This window comes from Somniosus microcephalus, chromosome 14 (genome assembly GCF_052327205.1).
Source record: "Somniosus microcephalus isolate GS21.2 chromosome 14, FLI_Smic_1.0, whole genome shotgun sequence".
Classification (NCBI taxonomy): Eukaryota; Metazoa; Chordata; class Chondrichthyes; order Squaliformes; family Somniosidae; genus Somniosus; species Somniosus microcephalus.
Genome location: NC_141000.1, coordinates 21,410,518 through 21,430,884, shown reverse-complemented (window position 1 = coordinate 21,430,884; position 20,367 = coordinate 21,410,518). Strand labels below are relative to the sequence as shown.

At 44.3% G+C, this 20,367-nt stretch overlaps 1 protein-coding gene across 2 annotated transcripts in view; it reads right to left on the bottom strand.

Annotated features, from left to right (window-relative positions):
- Window positions 1-14,309: 14,309 nt before the first annotated feature.
- nhsa (Nance-Horan syndrome a (congenital cataracts and dental anomalies)) overlaps window positions 14,310-20,367 on the bottom strand; it is a 487,741-nt gene continuing 481,683 nt past the window's right edge. For both annotated transcript variants that reach the window (XM_086006318.1, XM_086006319.1), the window contains exon 9: window positions 14,310-18,462. In XM_086006318.1, the coding sequence (XP_085862444.1) occupies window positions 17,886-18,462 (577 nt within the window). In that variant the 3' untranslated portion in view covers window positions 14,310-17,885. The remainder of the gene's footprint in view (window positions 18,463-20,367) is intronic.

The following is a 20,367-nucleotide window of genomic DNA, read 5'->3' as shown; positions in this document are numbered from 1 at the left end:
GTTTCTGATGGCCGGGGAGTCCAGAACCAGGGGTCATAGTCTAAGGATAAGGAGTAAGCCATTTAGGACTGAAATGAGGAGGAATTTCTTCACCCAGAGAGTGGTGAACCTGTGGAATTCTCTGCCACAGAGGGCGGTGGAGGCCAGTTCATTAAATATATTCAAGAAAGAGTTGGATATATTTCTTAAGGCTAAAGGGATCAAGGGATATGGGGAGAAGGCAGGGACAGGGTACTGAATTTGAATGATCAGCCATGATCTCATTGAATGGCGGAGCAGGCTCGAAAGGCCGAATGGCCTACTCCTGCTCCTATCTTCTATGTTTCTATGTTACTGGACTAATAATCCTGGACTGATGATCCAGGACTGCCATGAGTTCAAATCTCACCATGGCAGCTGGGGAATTTAAATTCAGTTAATTAAATAAATTTGGAATTAAAAAGCTACTATCAGTAATGGTGACCATAAAACTACTGGATTGTCATAAAAAAAACCATTTACAGGAAAGTTTGTGATATCCGGCACCGACAGGACCGGCGTGTTGCCGATCTATCAAAACTACCGGACATACAAAGTTAATGTTGAAGCATACGGAGGTTTTCATCTCCGTATCTGACAACAAACACTGTTGCTTAGCAACAGCTTCTAAAGAGTTGGCTGCAGCTGCAAGCGTCTCTAGCTGAAGCTGTTGCTATAGCTACAGACCTTGCAGTGCCTGACTGGGGAAAAAAAAGAACGAGAACTAAAAAAACTTATAGAAAACGGCTCCTGATTTTTGCCGTTAGATCGAGTATTCCGGACATACAACCTCCGGATAAACCAAAGTTTCCTGTCGTTCACTAATGTCCTTTAGTGAAGGAAAATTGCCATCCTTACCTGGTCTGGTCTATATATGACTCTTAACTGCCCTCTGAAATGGCCTAGCAAGCCACTCAGTTGTCTCAGCACTGCTTTCTCAAGGACAATTAGGGATGGGCAAAAAATGTCCAAATGCTGTATGAAAATAATTTGCAATTATCAAAAGCTACAAATAAAAAGAGTTAATTAAATCATTCAAAATATGTTTTGAAAATCCTTTCAGCTGCCATCTTGTTTTCTCTGCTAAGCTGAGACTTACTACTGAAAACAAGGTTTTGCACATAATTAAGGCATGAAATATTACAACATTTATAAGAAAAGGATTAAACTTAATTATAAAATAGCATTTTCTATGTTTAAAATAGTTTTAACAACATTTTCTATTAGAGTTATGCGTCCTTCTGAGAAGACTGAGACTTAAGTTCATGAGGCTAATGAAACATCTTTATCAACTGAAGAGGTTTAACAAAGTAGAAGGCTATAACTTCCAATCTGCATCTGCATCCACAGACCCCAGATTTCTTTCTTTTTATGACTGACAGCAAGACTGGCCATTCACAGATTATGCCAGGTCTAGCTGTTTGTAAACCCACCCCTTCCACTGCTCCTATGCATCAAGAAAGAAAACTGCCCAATAAACCATTTTTAGAGTCACTCGTGCCTCTAAAGTGTTTTCAGTCCACCTGCTGAAAGACAGGAGAAACACAGGTGAGAGCACATGTGAAAGGCATATCTAGGTCAAATCACAATGGGTACTATTGTTACACCTCCAAGTTATGCTATCACATGATTAGATATTGGGAAGTGTTAAGTCTGTGGGTTGTATTATAAATAATCACAGACTCCACTGTTAACAAAATAAAACACGTCTTTACTATTCAGAGGCTCGGGCGATTCTGCCCTAGTTAACGTATCACAACCCTTATATACTGGTGTGGTCACTATTGGTATTACAGTATACATGAGCCAACAAATAGTGTCACACCGAAAGTAGTGCTCTTAAAGGCGAACGGTTACATTCTATAGTTCCCTTAAAGGTAAACGGTTACATACACAACACTCCTCCCTTTTTAGCTTATTACTTACAGAATCCCCTTTAAACATACAATCTTCAACTTCATATAACAGTTTACAGATATACTCTCGATGGAGTCAACGTCATATAACAGTTTACATGTTTAGTCTCTGTGGAGGTTTCCGGATCCTCTCTGGATAACGCCGAAGTGGTGTCGTCATTCCTAGCGGCCCAGTAGGGGTGCCTGGCAAAATCGATTCAGCTGGAACAACAGTGTCAGGTTCATCTGAATCCAATGTTACTAGATCAGCAGTAGGTGTTCTAGGTATTTCAGTTTCAACATTACTCGGGTCAGGTGGTGAAGTCGAGTGCTCATTTGTGGCGGACTCTATGAGCTGGTCAACATGGCGCCTTATTACATTGTCCCCAATGTTCACCGTGTACATCAACGGGCCTAGCCTTTTTTTAATAGTTCCAGGCTGCCATTTTTCTGTACGATAGTCCCGGGCCAAAACTTGTTGCCCCATCTTGAAAGACCTAGTTGCCCTGTCATTGATGTTCTGGAATTGCCGGTTCTCCACGTCCCTTCTGACATTGGGTTTAAGTAGATCCAGCCGGCATCTTAAGCGTCTGTTAAAAAACATCATTGCGGGAGTTTGATTTGTGACCGCATGTGTTGCATTTCGGTATGCCAACAAAAAACTGTCTACCTTATGTTGTAGACTTATGTCTTCATTACTCATGGCCTTTACGGCCTTCTTGAAGGTCTGGACGAACCTTTCAGCCAACCCATTGGAGGCGGGATGGTATGGGGCTGATGTGTAATGTTTAACCCCATTGCTCTTTAGGAATTTCTTGAATTCCTCGGACACAAATTGTGGTCCGTTATCGGAACAGATCTGTTCCGGCAGGCCATTCCGAGCAAACATGGTTCTTAACACCGTGATGGTTTTCTCCGTCGTGGTGGTGGTCATTTTAATTACTTCCGGATAAATGGACCAGCAAAGTCGATGTGTACTCTTTGCCAAGGAGATGAGGGCCACTCCCATGGGTGCAGAGGAGCCGGTGGTGGTGCGTTCTGAACCCTCTGACATCCTAGGCAATTCTTGGTGATCTCCTCTATGTTCCCGTCAATGCCTGGCCACCACACAAATGCTCTCGCTAAATTCTTCATCTTTACTCCACCCAGATGTCCTTCGTGCAGCTCCTTGAGTACTTTCTTTTGGAGTTTGGGCGGAATCACCACTCTCGACCCACACATTAGGGTTCCCCGGCACACCGACAGTTGTTCTTTCCTCTGTGAGAATGCCTGCAGTGTTGGTTCGCTCTGTGCTGGCCATCCCTTCACCGTTAAGTCATAGACTCGTGAAAGAGTCGGGTCATTCCTTGTCTCCTTCTCAATCATTGAGTTTGTTATCGGCAGACATTCCACAATGGACGAGTGGAACAACTCCACTGGGTCCCCTGTACTCGCTTCTTCTACTGTCGGCAATGGTAAGCGTGATAACCCATCGGCATTTCCGTGTTTTGTTGACCTTTTGTACTCAATGTCATACTGGTGTGCCCCAAGTAAGACTGACCATCTTTGTAGCCTTTGTGCTGTCATGTTGGACACGGCCTTGTTCGGGTTAAATATGGACACCAACGGCTGGTGGTCTGTCAGCAATGTGAACCTCTTACATTGCAAGTAATGGTTGAATTTCTTCACGCCCCACACAAGACTGAGGGCCTCCCTGTCTATCTGGGCGTAATTTCGCTCCGCGGTTGTCAAAGATCGGGACGCGAAAGCCACTGGCCTTTCCGAGCCATTTGGAAGCCTGTGCGAAAGTACTGCTCCAATTCCGTACGGTGAAGCATCACACGCCAGCCGAAGAGGTAATGCTGGGTTGAAATGAGCCAACACTTCCTCGGAGGTAATCAAATCCTTGCTTCTGCGAAAAGCCTTTTTGCACTCCTCACTCCACTTCCATGGTGTCTCCTTTCGCAACAGCTCATTCAGTGGATGCAGCACCATGGACAAATTTGGTAGGAACTTGTGGTAGTAATTGATCAACCCCAAGAATGATCTTAACTGTGACACGTTCCCTGGAGCGGGAGCCTTCACGACCGCTTCTATCTTCTCCGGTGATTTATGTAGTCCCTCGCGGTCAATGATATGACCGCAGTATGAGATTCGTTTTTGGAAAAACTCACACTTATTGCGGTTAACCCTAAGGCCATACTCCTTTAACCTGGTGAGTACCAGTTTCAAATTCGTGAGGTGTTCCTCTTCATCCATTCCCGTGATTAGGATATCATCCAAATAGCACTGCGTGCTTGGAATTCCTTGTAACACCTGTTCCATGGCCCTCTGCCAAATTGCTGGTGCCGAAGCCACTCCAAAGACCAGTCTGTTATAACGGTACAAACCTCTGTGGGTATTGATAGTTAGGTATTGGCGTGACTCTTCCTCAACCTCCATCTGCAAATATGCCTGAGCTAGGTCTATCTTCGTGAAGTGTTTTCCTCCAGCCAACGAAGCGAAAATATCTTCAATCCTTGGCAGCGGGTATTGCACCGAATGAAGCACTGGGTTCACTGTGATCTTGAAATCCCCGCAGATACGGACCTTCCCCGGTCCCCCTGGCTTACTACTTGGTGAGGATTTCATGACGGGTACAATGGGCGTGGCCCACTCACTGTAGTCTACTTTTGACAGAACCCCTGATCGTTCAAGTTCTTCTAGTTCTGCCTCCACTGCTGGTCGTATTGCATACGGTACCGACCTGGCCTTACAAAACTTTGGGCTTGCATGTTCTGCAATCTTAACCCTTGCTTTAATACCTCGCAGCTTACCCAGCCCTTGTTGGAATACTTCTTTCGCTTCATCTAATATTCGGGACAACCGTTCAGATTTGACGTCCTCTTTCTCGTGCTCCACCGACATGGCGTTTAGCTCATGCCAATCCATCTTTATTTTTCGGATCCACTCCCGTCCTAGAAGTGGTGGACCTCCCTCAGGCAGTACATACAGATCCAGACGGCGGTAATTTTTGTCTTTGTATCGCACATTAACTCCTGCCTTCCCAATAGGGAATACTTTGTGTCCCGTGTATGTCTGTAGTACTAATTCTGTATTCCGTAGTGGAATATGTTTGAAAAACTTTTTACAGTCATGCTTATTCATGACCGTCAATGCCAATCCCGTGTCTACTTCCATTTTGACTTTGGCCTTTTCAATCCGCAGCGTCATCCAAATGGTTTGTCTGTCAGCTTCGTTGTTCACGTTGTGAATTTTTAGACTGTCCAGTCCCTTGTATTTGAAGTGTGAGTCGGACTTTTGTTCCCTTGGACTCTTCTTGTACCCTTTTTTTTTGCGGACTCCCTCTTGTTGTCCGTCATTCTAGACCGGCATACTTTTGCTATGTGCCCGATCCTGCCACATTTCCTACATTCTTGGTTCTTAAACCAGCACTGATTCTGGTCGTGCGTTGTCTTTCCACAACGGTAGCATTTGGAAGTGCTTGCAGTAATTTGATCCTTCAGCACTGCTACGATCTCTTCGAAGGTCTGGTCCACTGGTTTAACTGGTGCTATTAGATGTTTCAAGAGCCCGTATGTTTTTGCTCCCATCGAATTTAACAAAGTTATTGCCTTGTCGTATATGGCTACGCAATATATTCCTATGCGTTCCCCATACGTGGCCCTGTCTTCTATTTCAGCATTAAAATCATTAATATTTCCTCGCTTAGGCATCTTCTTCTCTTTCCGAGAACAGCACAAGTATTTCTTTACTTATTATTAATTTTCTTCTCTTCTTGAGAACACCACAAGTATTGCTTTACTTATTTCTTGTTTCTGAAAATTCTAATTAATTTTCTAAGATGGCGGTTTCCCGCTTCTGCCTTCTTCCCCTGCGGTTTTCCCGCGAAAAATGGCGGCTTTCCCGCGCTTCTCGCTCTCCCCGCCCACTTCAATGGCGGTTTTCCCGCGCTTGACGGTCTTCGCCCGTCCCCCGACGCTGTCTTTCAGCCCGAGTGCGGCCCTTATCAGCGGATGCGATCGATGGCCCGGCTGCGCCTCGCACTTGAAAGCGGCCCCCGGCCTCTGGCTCACCCGCTCGCGCGGATCTTGCTCGCTCCCTCCCGGGCTCTGGCTTACCCGCTCGCGCGTTTCACCGCGGCTCTTATCAGGGATTGCGATCGCCCTTATCTCCCGATCGGTGGCACTGTCTTTGCAGCCAACGCTGCGGCTTACCCACGAGGTTATGGAGGCTTCAGGGTCCTAATGCCTGTCGCTTCCAGCCTGTCGGTTCCAGACTGGTGAGGATTGAAACCTCTCTTCAACGTCCTGTCTTCGGACGAAGCCGCCGTGGAACAACTGCCGCAGGGTTCGAATCCTGACTCGTCGCCAATGTTAAGTCTGTGGGTTGTATTATAAATAATCACAGACTCCACTGTTAACAAAATAAAACACGTCTTTACTATTCAGAGGCTCGGGCGATTCTGCCCTAGTTAACGTATCACAACCCTTATATACTGGTGTGGTCACTATTGGTATTACAGTATACATGAGCCAACAAATAGTGCCACACCGAAAGTAGTGCTCTTAAAGGCGAACGGTTACATTCTATAGTTCCCTTAAAGGTAAACGGTTACATACACAACAGGAAGCACATGCACATTCCTGAACATAAGATGCGGAGACTGCTTACGAGAGTGACTGGCACTGCTGAACCTGAGAGAAAGTCTAAGGCAGACACAACATTGTTATAACAACAGAAAATGCTGGAAAAACTCAGCAGGCCAGGCAACATCTGTGGAGAGAGAAGTAGAGTCAACGTTTCAGGTCGAAACCCTTTGTCAAGACTGAAGAAGCACAGGAAATGAAACAGATTAAAAGACCAGTTTGGGGGCAGGGAGAGAACAAAAGAGAAGTGAAGCGACATTAAGAGGTATTCAAAACGAGACGAGATGGTGATAGGACTGGTGGAGAGACAAAAGACGGCTCTAGATTACCAGCATCTGCAGTATTTTGTTATCGTACAACATTGTTATACCTGCCTCTCCACATTCCTACCTACCCGTGAATTGTTGCAGTTGTATGACAATGCAATTTGAGCCAATTGGGTGTAAATGTGATGCATACTCTGCATGTCAGTCATAGGGGATAAAATATATCTTCAGCGGGGTGCAAAATGGGTTGAAACGCCCATTATACACCCCGTCTGATTTCCCTTTCCATTAATTTTAATAGAATGGAAAATCAGACGGGGTGTATAAGGGGCGGCTGATCTGCTACCGCCTATTTTTGCACCCGCTCTGAAGATGAATCTCATCCCCGTATGCCTGAGGTGCAACTGTCACAGGATGCAAGACACATATAATTGGTATACCTGTGCTTACTTCCTGTCTGTTCTACCCTGACATTACAATTTGCCGACTGACTGAAAGTAAAATGACAAATCAGAACTGAGGAAGTAGCGGATATGTGAGTTAATAGTAAGGGAAATGGCTAGAAAACTAGCAATGAGAAACTACGAGGGGCTTACAAAAACAACCAATCCTCAGTGATCATTCAGAAGAGTAAGTAATATAGTAAATAGTGTAGACAGTAACATAAAATTGCAAAGAGACATTGATAGATTAAGTGAATGGACAAAACTGTGGCAAATGGATTTCAACGCAGGTAAGTGAGTGGTCATCCATTTTGGACCAAAACAGGATAAAACCGAGTATTTTTTAAATGGTGAAAAGTTAGGAACAGTGGAGGTCCAAAGAGATTGAGGGGTCCACATACACAGATCACTAAAAAGTCAGATATAAAAACGAATCAAAATGCTAATGGAAGGTTAGCCTTTTTAACTTGAGGGCTAGAATATAAAGGGGAGGAGGTTTTTCCACAGCTATACAAAGCCCTGGTTACACCACACCTGGAGTACTCCGTACAGTTCTGGGCACCACACCATAGAAAGGATATATTGGCCTTGGAAGGAGTGCAGTGCAGATTCACCAGAATGTTACCAGGGCTCCAAGGATTAGATTATAAATAGAGATTACATAAAGTAGGCTTGTACTCCCTGGAATACAGAGTATCAAGGGGTGATTTGATTGAGGTTTTTAGGATTTTGATAGGGTAGAGAGAAGCTTTTTCCGCTGGTGGGGGAGTCTATGACAAGGGGACATAACCTTAAAATCAAAACCTGCAGTCCTCCCACATCCAGTCGTGAATGGTGGTGGACCATTAAGCAACTAACGGGAGGAGGAGGCTCCATGACTATCCCCATCCGCAATGATGGAGGAGCCCAGCACGTGAGTGCAAAAGACAAGGCTGAAGTGTTTGCAACCATCTTCAGCCAGAAATGCCGAGTGGATGATCCATATCGGCCTCCTGAGGTCCCCACCATCATAGAAGCCAGTCTTCAGCCAATTCGATTCACTCCTTGTGATATCATGAAACGGCTGAGCGCATTGGATACAGCAAAGGCTGTGGGCCCCGACAACATCCCGGCTATCGTTCCGCCAAGACCACTCAGCTCCCGACCTCATTACAGCCTTGGTCCAAACATGGACAAAAGAGCTGAATTCCAGAGGTGAGGTGAGAGTGACTGACTGCCCTTGACATCAAGGCAGCATTTGACCGAGTGTGGCATTAAGGAGCCCTAGTAAAACTGAAGTCAATGGGAATCGGGGGGAAAATGCTCCACTGGCTGCAGTCATACCTAGCACAAAGGAAGATGGTTGTGGTGATTGAAAGTCAATCATCACAGCCCCAGGACATCGCTGCAGGAGTTCCTCAGGGCACTGTCCTAGGCCCAACCATCTTCAGCTGCTTCATCAATGACCTTCCCTCCATCATAAGGTCAGAAATGGGGATGTTCGCTGATGACTGCACAGTGTTCAGTGCCATTCACAACTCCTCAGATAATGAAGCAGTCCATGCCCGCATGCAACAAGACCTGGACGCCGTTCAGGCTTGGGCTGATAAGTGGCAGGTAACATTCACGCCACAGAAGTGCCAGGCAATGACTATCTCCAACAACTGAGAGTCTAACCACCGCCCCTTGACATTCAACGGCATTACCATCACCAAATCCCCCACCATCAACATCCTGGGGGTCACCATTAACCAGAAACTTTACTGGACCAGCCACATAAACACTGTGGCAAGAAGAGCAGGTCAGTATTCTGCAGTGTCTCACCTCCTGACTCCCCAAAGCTTTTCCACCATCTACAAGGCACAAGTCAGGAGTGTGATGGAATACTCTCCACTTGCCTGGATGAGTGCAGCTCCAACAACACTCAAGAAGCTCGACACCATCCAGGACAAAGCAACCACTTGATTGGCACCTCATCCACCACCTTAACATTCACTCCCTCCACCACCGGCGCACCGTGGCTGCAGTGTGTACCATCTACAAGATTCACTGCAGCAACTCACCAAGGCTTCTTCGGCAGCACCTCCCAAACCCGCGACCTCTTCCACCTAGAAGGACAAGGGCAGCAGGTGCATGGGAACACCACCACCTCCAAGTTCCCCTCCAAGGTTACGGGGATCGGGTGGGATATGTGTCGGTGCAGGCTCGATGGGCCGAAATGGCCTCTATCTGCACTGTGGGTTTTCTGATTCTGAGAAGTCACAAACCATCCTGACTTAGAAGTATATCGCCGATCCTTCATCGTCGGTGGGTCAAAATACAGGAACTCCCTCCCTAACAGCACTGTCGGAGTACCCTCACCACACGAACTGCAGCGGTTCAAGAAGGCGGCTCACCACCACCTTCTCGAGGGCAATTAGGGATGGGCAATAAATGCTGGCCTTGTCAGCGACGCCCACATCCCATAAACGAATAAAAAAAACAGAACCAAGCCATTCAGGAGAGAAGTTAGGAAACACTTTTCATTCAAAATGTGGTAGAAGATTGGAACTCTCTCCCACAAAAAGCAGTAGGCGCTAGCCGAATTAATCATTTTAAATCGGAGATCGATAGATTTTTGCTAGCCAAGGGTATTAAGGGATATGGAACCAAGGCGGGTGGATGGAGTTAGGATACAGATCAGCCGTGGTCTCACTGAATGGTGGAACAGGCTCGAGGGGCTGAATGGCCGACTCCTGTTCCTATGGTTCTATCAATAAAAGAAAGAAGGTAAACCAGTCAAAATCGCTCAAAGTACTTTTTGAAAATTCTTTGTCTGCAATGTTTGACTGTAGTAAATTGTTTTGTGTCTTTGAGTATCTTAATTAATGTTTTTATTTGAAGCCTCAGCCTCTCTTAAAAGCTTGGGCTTGTATCTTGATATTTTCCCCATGGGTATTACTGTCAGCTTAAGGGAGGTGCTGCAGTTTTTTCCAGCATGCATCAGTAGGACTTTAAGTACAAAGAAAGAACTTGGACTTAAATAACGTTTTTCATAATCGTAGGATGTCCGAAAGTACTTCAAAGCCAATGAAATATTTTTCAAGTGTAGACACTGCTGTAATATAATATAAACAGCGGTGGCCAATTTGCGCACAGCCAGGTCCCACGAGCAGCAAGAGATAAATGGCCAGATAATCTGTTGGTTATGGGATAAATGTGGGCCAGGACGCAGGAGAAACTCCCCTGCTGTTCTTTAAAATGTGCCATGGTATCTTACGTCCACCTGAGAGGGCAGACAGGGCCTCCGTTTAACGTCTCTCCCAAAAGGTAGCACCTCTGACAGTGCAGCACTCCCTCAGTACTGTGCTGGGTGTCAGCAAGTGGAAGAGCATTCATGATGTAAGAGGATTTATGAGTTTTTCCTAATGATGGCAAACCTCCTTTGCTGGACCTCCATTTAAGTATCACCTCCAGGGCATTCTTAGGAAGGGGACAGTCCTTCCTTGTCCCTCCCCCGGGCCCTTGCACTGCCCTCCCAATCATCTGTTCCAAAGCAGGCTGTGCAATTTATCCAGCAGCAAACTTAAGTGCCCTTTTAAAGCACAGTAGCAGCTCTTTCAGTTGGCTGCTGCACCAGTAAAACTGCCCTCGTGGGCTCTAAGAACCCAGTGCATTGCCCAATCCCGGCTGGCCGGGCCTGCTAAATAATTCTTAAAATGAGTGGACCTTGGAAAATCTCACAAGAAAATGAAAACCATTGCCTCCTGTGTTTTGTAATGTTTCTAACAATGTTTTCCATTGGAGGCCTGCCCCTCTTTGAGAAGCCTGATGCTTGAGTTTAAGGGGTTCCCAGAGATATCACTTTGTCAGCTGAATGGCCAAGCTCAATTGAGTAGCAGATTACAACCCCCCAGAATCCATCAGTAGCCCCTCTATGAACTGCAACTCAGAATACAAATCTACCTTTCTTGAAACGAAGGAACACCACCACATTTTGGAACTGGAGCAGGTGCATTGCACATGAGATGTTTTTTAAATGATTCCTTGTGCGATTTTCTGTTTGTAGTCCTGCCCCTTTCCATCTATCCAGTAATTACAGCAGAGTTGATCTCCTGCTAATTTTAATGTGAGTAGTCTTCTGTCCTGTGATGGTGCGCTAACATGGCAACAAAAACCTGAGACTGTGTTACAGTTTTGGCTGTTAACTGTCTAGTGACAAAAGTTGATTACATGTCGAGTCTTCTGGACTCAACATAGAGTTCAACAATTACAGATCATAACCTGGCCCCTATCATATATATATTTTTTATCCACACTTTTTGTTTGTGCCTTCTATTCTTCTCTCCCACATGGCAGCTGTCTTTCATTCTGCCAGCGCAATTTACACTTCATCTAGCGCCATCCTTTGTTTCCTAACCTGTCCCATTACCATCTCCTTTTGCCTTGAATATCTCTTAATGTCTCTTAACCTCTCCTGCCTTCTATCCTATCACAGAGCTTCCCTTTTGTTCTTTCATCCCCTCCCCCATTTCCCAGCCCCTACACTTGCTTAAAAATCTGCTCCATTTCCTGCTTTTTTCCAGTTCTGACGAAAGGTCTTCGACCTGAAACGTTAACTCTGTTTCTCCCTTCACAGATGCTGCCTGACCTGCTGAGTATTTCCAGCATGTTCTGTTTTTATTTCAGAGTTCCAGCATCTGCAGTATTTTCTTTTTGTGTTACATGTCAAGTGACAGGTACAGTTACTGAATTACACATTTCCTCTTATATTATACAAGAGCAGTGCTAGGTTAACCTATTGCACATGTGCCCAAGGTGACAGGTATTGCTATTCTTCTTCTGAGTGTCATTCACACACACAGCAACAAGCTTGGCTGGTTCTGGGGCTGCCAATATGTTCAACTTTTGCTTTGTATCATGACATTATGCTACACAGTGAAAGCCAAAGGACGTGCAAGTGCCAAGTGGAACATCTGGCTAATGGAGCGTGAGTAGACATGTACAGAAATAGTCACAATTTAAAAGGCAAGTGAGTTCAGTAGTATAAAACAGCTGCAGGGACTAGTAATACCCAATGGTATTAATTAGTTACAAGTCATATATTACAGGTGAATTATCACACTGATGGTCATGGATATGAACTATCAATCATGCACGTGGTGAGATTCAGTTTATCTTTCTAAATTTATAGTTTTGTACTTCTCAAAATATATATTGTTCTGATGAAAGGTCATTGACCTGAAATGTTGGGCTGGATTTTTCCAGGTCCCACACGCACAGTGCGGGGGGACCCGGGAGACAGCGGGAAGCCCGGAAGGTCGCGTTTTCCGGCACACTGTGGAGTTAACTCCACAGCGTGTGTGTGACGTCAGGGGCGGGGTCCTCACTGTCAGCCTGATCGACAGGGCAGCTTCCAGTTGTGCGGGGAATTTGGAGAAGGAGGCTGCAGCAACAGGTAAGTGCTGGGCGCAGGATGGTGGGGGGCGGGGTGTCCAAGCTCAGGGCGGGGAGGGGGGAGGTCCAAGCCCTGGGGGTGGGGGGGGAGGTTCTGATCCCCGACCTCAGGGCTCAGTCGCCATCTCGGGCGGTCTGATCCCCGACCTCAGGGCCGCATCGCGTTCCCGGGGTGGGGGGTTGGTGGTTTCCATGCCCGGAGGGGGGGGGGGGTCCGATTCCGGGGAGGGGTCCAAACCCCGACCCCGGGGAGTGCCAGGCTGATGTTGTGGGAGCTTGGGGACCTGGGGGAAGCATTCCTGCTCCTCCCAGCCCACAAGGATTGCTGCCAGAGGCTGAGGACACCTCGTTGCCTCCAGGAATCCCGAGTCCTGGGATCCCTGGCCGCCTGCAATAAAACCTGCAAAGCAAGTTAAAGTAGAGGCTGCAGGCCTTATTATAATATGTAAGTTGCCAACCCGTCTCTTGGCAGTGGGTTGGCAGCCCGCCCCCCCCGAGTGAAAGGTGAAAGTGGGCGGGTTGGGGTCGGAGTTCACATTCTTTCAACTTTCACTTCCCTCCACGCCTCCAACCCACCTGTTCTTACCTCTGAAAATTCCGGCCATTAACTCTGTTTCGCTCTCCACACATGCTGCCTGACTTGCTGAGTATTTCCAGCATTTACTGTTTTTATTTTATATTATATGTTGTTCACCTGCCTTTATATCACTCCATCCCATTCACCATACCCAACAGTAATGACCTACTCCCAAATGTCTGCCATTGCAGCTCTGGAGTCAGCACCAGAAGGTTCATGACAGTAGTTCAGGTTCACTGGGCTTCCAGCTTCCTCTCCCTCCCTGTGTAGAAGTGACTGACCTCCACTCACCTCCCCTTGCAACAGCTTGGCTGTGATCTGGAACTTAAAAGAGTATGGGCAGAAACCTACATCCATACCAATTCATAATGTGGTGTGATGTAGCATGCTCGTGTGCCTTCAAATCTTACAATTATTCCAAATCAGCTGCTTGGGTGCACGTTAACCCTTAAAAAATCCAATTTTCCGTTCCCGCTCTTAGAGACACTTGCTATGGCTATGGTTCTACGGATGATGCTAGATACCTCATCCAAATAGCCGTTCTTCAACTATGCACCTAGACAGTGAATGTGGGTAGGTCATGTCGCCATGGAGGTGTCACAGCCAATCCTGTCTTGATCTGATCTCCACACATGTGCATATTCCAGAAAGGGACACCACGAGTAATCAGAAGTGAGAATGTGGGCTGTGTTTTTTCACCTCCCTGAGACTAGGAACACTTAGGCTGGTTGTAGCACGCTCATTGCTGCCCCGACTGAGACCAGTTAATGTTGCACTGGCCTGGAGTCCAAACTAGAATCTTACTCTCAAATAAAACTTTTCAATGGCCTTTTTGCTTGAGCATAGTTATCACAGTTAGGTGCCTGAAATATAATAAGAAAATGTTGTGAATCCTCGCTCAAGTGGAATGATATTTCAAATCAATGTCTGTTCACATTACATTTGAGATCACAGAGTAACCTCATGGACTGTGTGTATAACTGATGTAAGGAATATATTATGTCCCCATGTGGATCCTTCTGAATGCACAGAGGTAAGTGTAAAAGAGTTCAACCATTGGAAAAAAGTTATTTTTCTGCCGATCCAATGCAGTCACATTTATTGTCAGGCTCTATGCACACTGTCAAAGCAGCCAGACTTGACTGGCCAAATGTACTGTACTTGGGGAGAATTCACAGGGAAAGTTTCACAATTTTTACTAAAAATAAATACAAGACTTAAAAGTGTTGCACAGCTCTAAAATATACAAAGGCTTAGAAATTAATTGTAAACTTTGAAAACATTTTACAAAAAAGCATCTCGGCATTTTAAAAAGTCCATATTTACAAATATTACAAAAAAATTATAAAATGGCTGCAAATCCATAAACCATTCTTGTCTTCCAGATTGAACTGGTTCTAGTACCAATACAGTTACACTGTAACCTTCTCTTATATTTATTTTTATACAATAAACCAAAACCAATATTTTGTTAACTCTGCCAACTATGCAGTTAAGATGCATTCATTCAACCTTTGGCAAAACCCTAGGCATAATTCTTTAAGAGACCGTATACGTTTTTATTTAAACTGTGCAGAACCTTGTAGTTGTCTTATATATGCCAAATAAACAGAAAGAAAGCCTATATAAATTAGGAATCATCAGATGCGATAAGAAAGTAGCTGCAGAACTTCAAACACTCACTGTCTTACACTTCAGTGCAAACAACGGAACACACATATTGGAATGATGATGGTTCACAAAAGTAATTTGTACAATAGAATTAGTTCACCTTGTTCAAAGATGGCAGTGCTGTCAGAGCATTCAGTAATTGTATGAGTGCTTTTTAAAAAAACTAAGCAGTATCTCTCGTAACTGTGCATCATATTTTTTAACAAGTAAATTGTCCAGAAGAATCTTTTCTTCATTTCTAAATATCTTCATGTAGCCACATGTTCTAGGGGGAAAAAAGATATGGCACTAGGCTGCTGGTATTGTAACTGCTTGTCAGTTGATATATATTCTTCTGCTGAAGAACACTGTCCGTTTCTCATTGAGTGCTTTACACGCTAAGTGATTAAAAACCTGTATGTGTTGCTTAATTCACATCTGCCTGCAGTGATACTGATACAAAGCACTCATATTACACAAGAAAATGTGCTCATTCATTAAACTCGGGTTATTCCAAATAATGTAGGTTTGACATACGGGAATGGAATATCTGATATCACAGAAGCAATCTTATCAGTAGGCAGAAAATGCTAATACTGTAAGATATTCAACTAGTGCCCCCAAGTTTTTCATGTACTTCAGGTTCATCAGCATCTGAAAGAACAAGGTTAACAGTTTCGGGGAGGACCCTTCTTTACCAGAGGATCTCCCTTGAAATGTTAACTTTTTATCAAATGCTGATCGGTCTTGCTGTGTATTTCCAACACTTTCTGTTCTTTCCGGTTCCATCACTTGCAGTTTTTGCTGTTATCTGTTTCTCATGTGATAGTTGCTTTTGTTGAAGTGTTGATCTGGCCAGATATGGTAGCTGTGACTTTTGTAACAGTCATTGCCTTCTAACTGAAGTTGACCAAGGCTGATGAGTAAACACTCAAGTAAACAGATCAACAGTGCTTTGTTCTATGTTACATAGTTCATTTAACCAAAGAGAATCAACTCGTGGTGCTAAATATACTTCCAATTGTTTTTGAGCAAATAGTGTTTATAGCTTTATCACTACCCTTTCCTAAACTTGGATTGTTCTCGAGTCTTCAGTGTAGATATTTTAGTACCTGCACTGCTTTCTGCATTTCTTCAGCTTCCATTGTCGAAGTGGGATTACAGTCTTCTTGGCAAAGTTTCTTTACTGAACATCTCTGGATCAATCTGCACTTTAAAAATATCCCATTTTCTTACCCATTCGCATATCATTCATCTCTCACGGTTACTCATCTCTTCTCACTTTTTGAATATTACATTTTCAATACACATGAAATGGCTCCTCTATCTTATCCATTCTTTGAGTTTACGCCATCACCAATTCCTTCCCAAACCTATGGGGGGTAATTTTAAGCTAACTCGCCGGGCGGGAAACACACGGGATCGGTGGTTTTAAACCTCGCCCAATATTCCTCTCCATTGACAAGCGGCTTAGGTTAAAATTGCCCCCATGCACTTACTGCTCTTCTCTCCCTTTTTATTGAAGAACTTAAAACTACAGAAAACTGTTTTTTTATCTTTTCCGTTAATCCCATGTATTGACATTGGTGCATTATACACTTGTAGCTTAGACAACATTTACAATACTATGGTAAAGTATCTTATATAAAGTATATACCATAACCTTGTTAAACAGGCTCGTTGTTTATTCTCACCCCCGCCCCCATTGTGGTTCTGAAAATGCTTATATATGTTTTAAATGATGGCATTTTTGCAAACATGCAATTCTTGGTGTCTACACATGTAATTCAACTTTAATCACAAAAATAATCATTTCCTTAGGTTTCTTTTTTATATTTGTACAATATAATGATCTTTAGTAAGTTTAAAAAAAAGTAATATTGTTCGTGATTAGGTAGTACAGTATTAATCCTTTGAGTGTAATCCTACTTCTTCTGTAAACAATAAAAGTTCATTAAGGTTTAAGCTGTAATGGAAGACTGCTTGAGTTAATGTATGATTTTAAACTCTTAGAACTGGGCACTGGTATCAATTATATTTATACATCCATGTATATATAAAGCCCCCTGTCAATCGTATGAGGACATAAAAGTTATTTTTCTTTCAAACTAATTATAGTACTAGGTATCTCAGTTGTGATTTGTGGAATGACAAGAAGCCACAAACTCACTGTGGTCATTCTAAGGACAAATATCTGGACTGGACTGTATTATGATCTAGAGTTAAGACAGTATTGGAAAAATACATTTTTGAAAAATATGAATTTTTGAAAAAAATGAATTTGCTCATGTTTTTCCTCACCCATCATTGCTTTAGTCTTTAAGTTACAGTCATTCCCAGAATGTTCATGATGGTGAAAATTACGAAGAATGTGCATTACTCAAAGGATTAATACTTTTTTGAAATTGACTGAAAATGATGGTATTTACATTAGTTTCAAAGTCTGTGCTGTGCATGTCACAGGTATTTCATTTCTTATTTAGAAAATCATCTCTCAGTTGGAAATACCAAGAACTGCACTGTACATTTCTCACAATTGTCCCATTGCTTAAGCAGCTGTTTAATCATTCCAGGAAAATGGCACTCCCTAAAGCACACGAAAGGGAACAACCATGCATACAACTTTCCAAAATTCATCTTAGAGCCTTAAACAGAGTATTTGCCCAAATTCATTAAACACAGCCTTTGATTTTCTTTCATTAAGGAGTCAAAAATCTCTCTTTTCATGGTTTACTCCAGTTACATTTCAAAAAGTAGCTTATTTAATCAAAGCATGTGTACGCTAAAATGATCAAATCACTAGCAGTTTTGGAGAAACAATTAAGGGATCTATTATTTCAGTAGTTTTTTTTTGTTAATACCTTGGGCAGCAGTCTGTTTTTTTTCTTAATTAAGACCTGCCCTGCCTTTGATAAACCTTTCAGTATAAACATTGCTAAACTAAACCACATGCACATTTATGTTTGCTTTACAACTGTTGCCACCCCAGACAGTTATTGCGTGCCCTGCGAGGTCCGATCGTCATGTGGGCTTCCATCTGAGTTTTCCGCTTCCCCCTCGGAGATGACCTGCATTGGTGCACTGTGAAGGCGACTGCGGACGCTGTAGCGACTGCTGCCCGCTGCCGGCGGGGCTCGAGATCGACTCGGTCTGGAAGATAGTGAGGCGGAGAAGCTCCTGGAGGAGATTCCTTCCATACTGAACCTCGGGGAGTACGGTGAAATTGGCGACTGCATTTCACATCCAGAAGGGAATGGAGAAGTGTCCTCAGAATCTTTAACCTGGTCTGGGGAAATGTCTCCTGGGGACTTGGGAGATACTGGACTTGCACTTTTCAATATTTCGGTTGCAGACAGTCGATAGCTGGAGTCCGACCGGCTGCCTTTTTTCAGCAACAGTAGTTTGAACTCCTCGTGAGAGGTGTTGGATTTGCGGACACTCCTATAAATAGGGCCAGGCTGCTTCTGAACAGCCGGAGGCGTCCCGGGGGAGATGCCAGGGGATGATCTCGCTTTGTTTACATTCGGCCCTTCATCAGAATCTTTCCTTCCCAGGAGTTTCCTCTTTGATCTGGAAGGAAAATAAAATAGATAAACCTCTAGCATCATTCCTCAGCAATGTTGTAAGTCATTGGCTAAAATGGATGTGCTGTTACACGATCTAGTAACAACTGGGAAACAGGGTTACCAACTCGGGTTAGACGTATTCCTGGGGGTTTCATCACACGACCTCCCGCCTTCTACCCCACCGCCCAGTCCAACAGCCTTTTCTCCCATCTGCAATATTTTTATAATTTAATAAACAAAAGTATTCAAAGAAAATGGAAAAAAAAACACAATTTTTTTTAATGCCACTGTGATATTTCTCCTGGGTTGCTCGCAGTGGTCCCCAGGAGATTAACCTTCAATTCCTGGAGACATAGAAACATAGAAGATAGGAGCAGGAGTAGGCCATTCGGCCCCTCGAGCCTGCTCCGCCATTCAATGCGATCATGGCTGATCATCCAAATTCAGTACCCGGTCCCTGCTTTCTCCCCATACCTCTTGATCCCTTTAGCCTTAAGAAATATATCTAACTCCTTGTTGAATATATTTAATGAATTGGCCTCCACTGCCTTCTGTGGTAGAGAATTCCATAGGTTCACCACTCTCTGGGTGAAGATATTCCTCCTCATTTATGTCCTAAATGGCTTACCCCTTATCCTTAGACTGTGACCCCTGGTTCTGGACTCCCTGACCATCGGGAACATCCTTCCTGCATCTAGTCTGTCCAGTCCTTTCAGAATTTTATAAGTTTCAATGAGATCCCCTCTCATTCTTCTAAACTCCAGCGAGTACAAGCTCAATCGACCCAATCTCTCCTCATACGTCATTCCTGCCATCCCAGGTATCAGCCTGGTGAATCTTCGCTGCACTCCTTCCATGGCAAGAACATCCTTCCTCAGATAAGGTGACCAAAACTGCACACAATACTCAAGATGTGGTCTCACCAAGGCATTGTACAACTGCAGCAAGACATCCTTGTTCCTGTACTCAAACCCTTTCGCTACGAAGGCCTCCAGGACAATCCTGGAGGGTTGGCACCCCTACTTGGAAAAGGGCAGGTGGGGCAGATGGTTGGTTTACAAATGCAATTCGCTATTGAGTGGTACAAGGTGGAATTCATGCTCATGATTTTTCCCGCATCCATGTAATCAATTACAAAGCTGGGAGCAGGAGTTTGCCCATCACCTCAGCAATGAGTCAGCTGTGGCTCAGTGGTAGCACTCTCAAGCTCTGAGTCAGAAGGTTGTGGGGTCAAGCCCCAGTTCACAGACTTAACCCCATAATCTAGGCTGATACTTCCGTGCAGTACTGAGGGAGTGCTGCACTGCCGGAGGTGCCGTCTGCCCTCTCAGGTGGACGTAAAAGATCCCAAGGCACTACTTCAAAGAAGATCAGGAGAGTTCTCCCAAGTGTCCCGGCCAGTATTTATCCCTCAACCAACATCACCAAAACAGATTATCTGGTCAATGCTGTGTGTGGGAGCTTGCTGTGCGCAAATCGGCTGCCCCGTTTCCTACATTACAACAGTGACTACACTTCAAAAGTACTTCACTGCCTGTAAAACGCTATGGGACATCCTGAGGTCATGAAAGGCGCTATATAAATGCAAGCCTTTCTTTCAATGTAGCGAGGGAGGGACTTAAAGGAGAGTAAGATAGTTCTGAAATAGATATACAAATGTAAAATATTTGAAAGGATGCCATGGTTTTTATCAATAACACATAAGGAGCAAATTTGAAATCCAATCGATAAGAGTGATCGTCCGTTTCTGTTATGCCTATTTGTGGAGTACCTTGGGACATTTTATACATTAAAGGTGTTGTCTGAATGCAAGTTGTTGTTGAGTCCACAATCCGGCGTTTCCAGCAGGGAGCAGCGCTCACAGGGTGATGCACCTCCTTTTTAATAGACGGAAAATCACAAGCTGCTT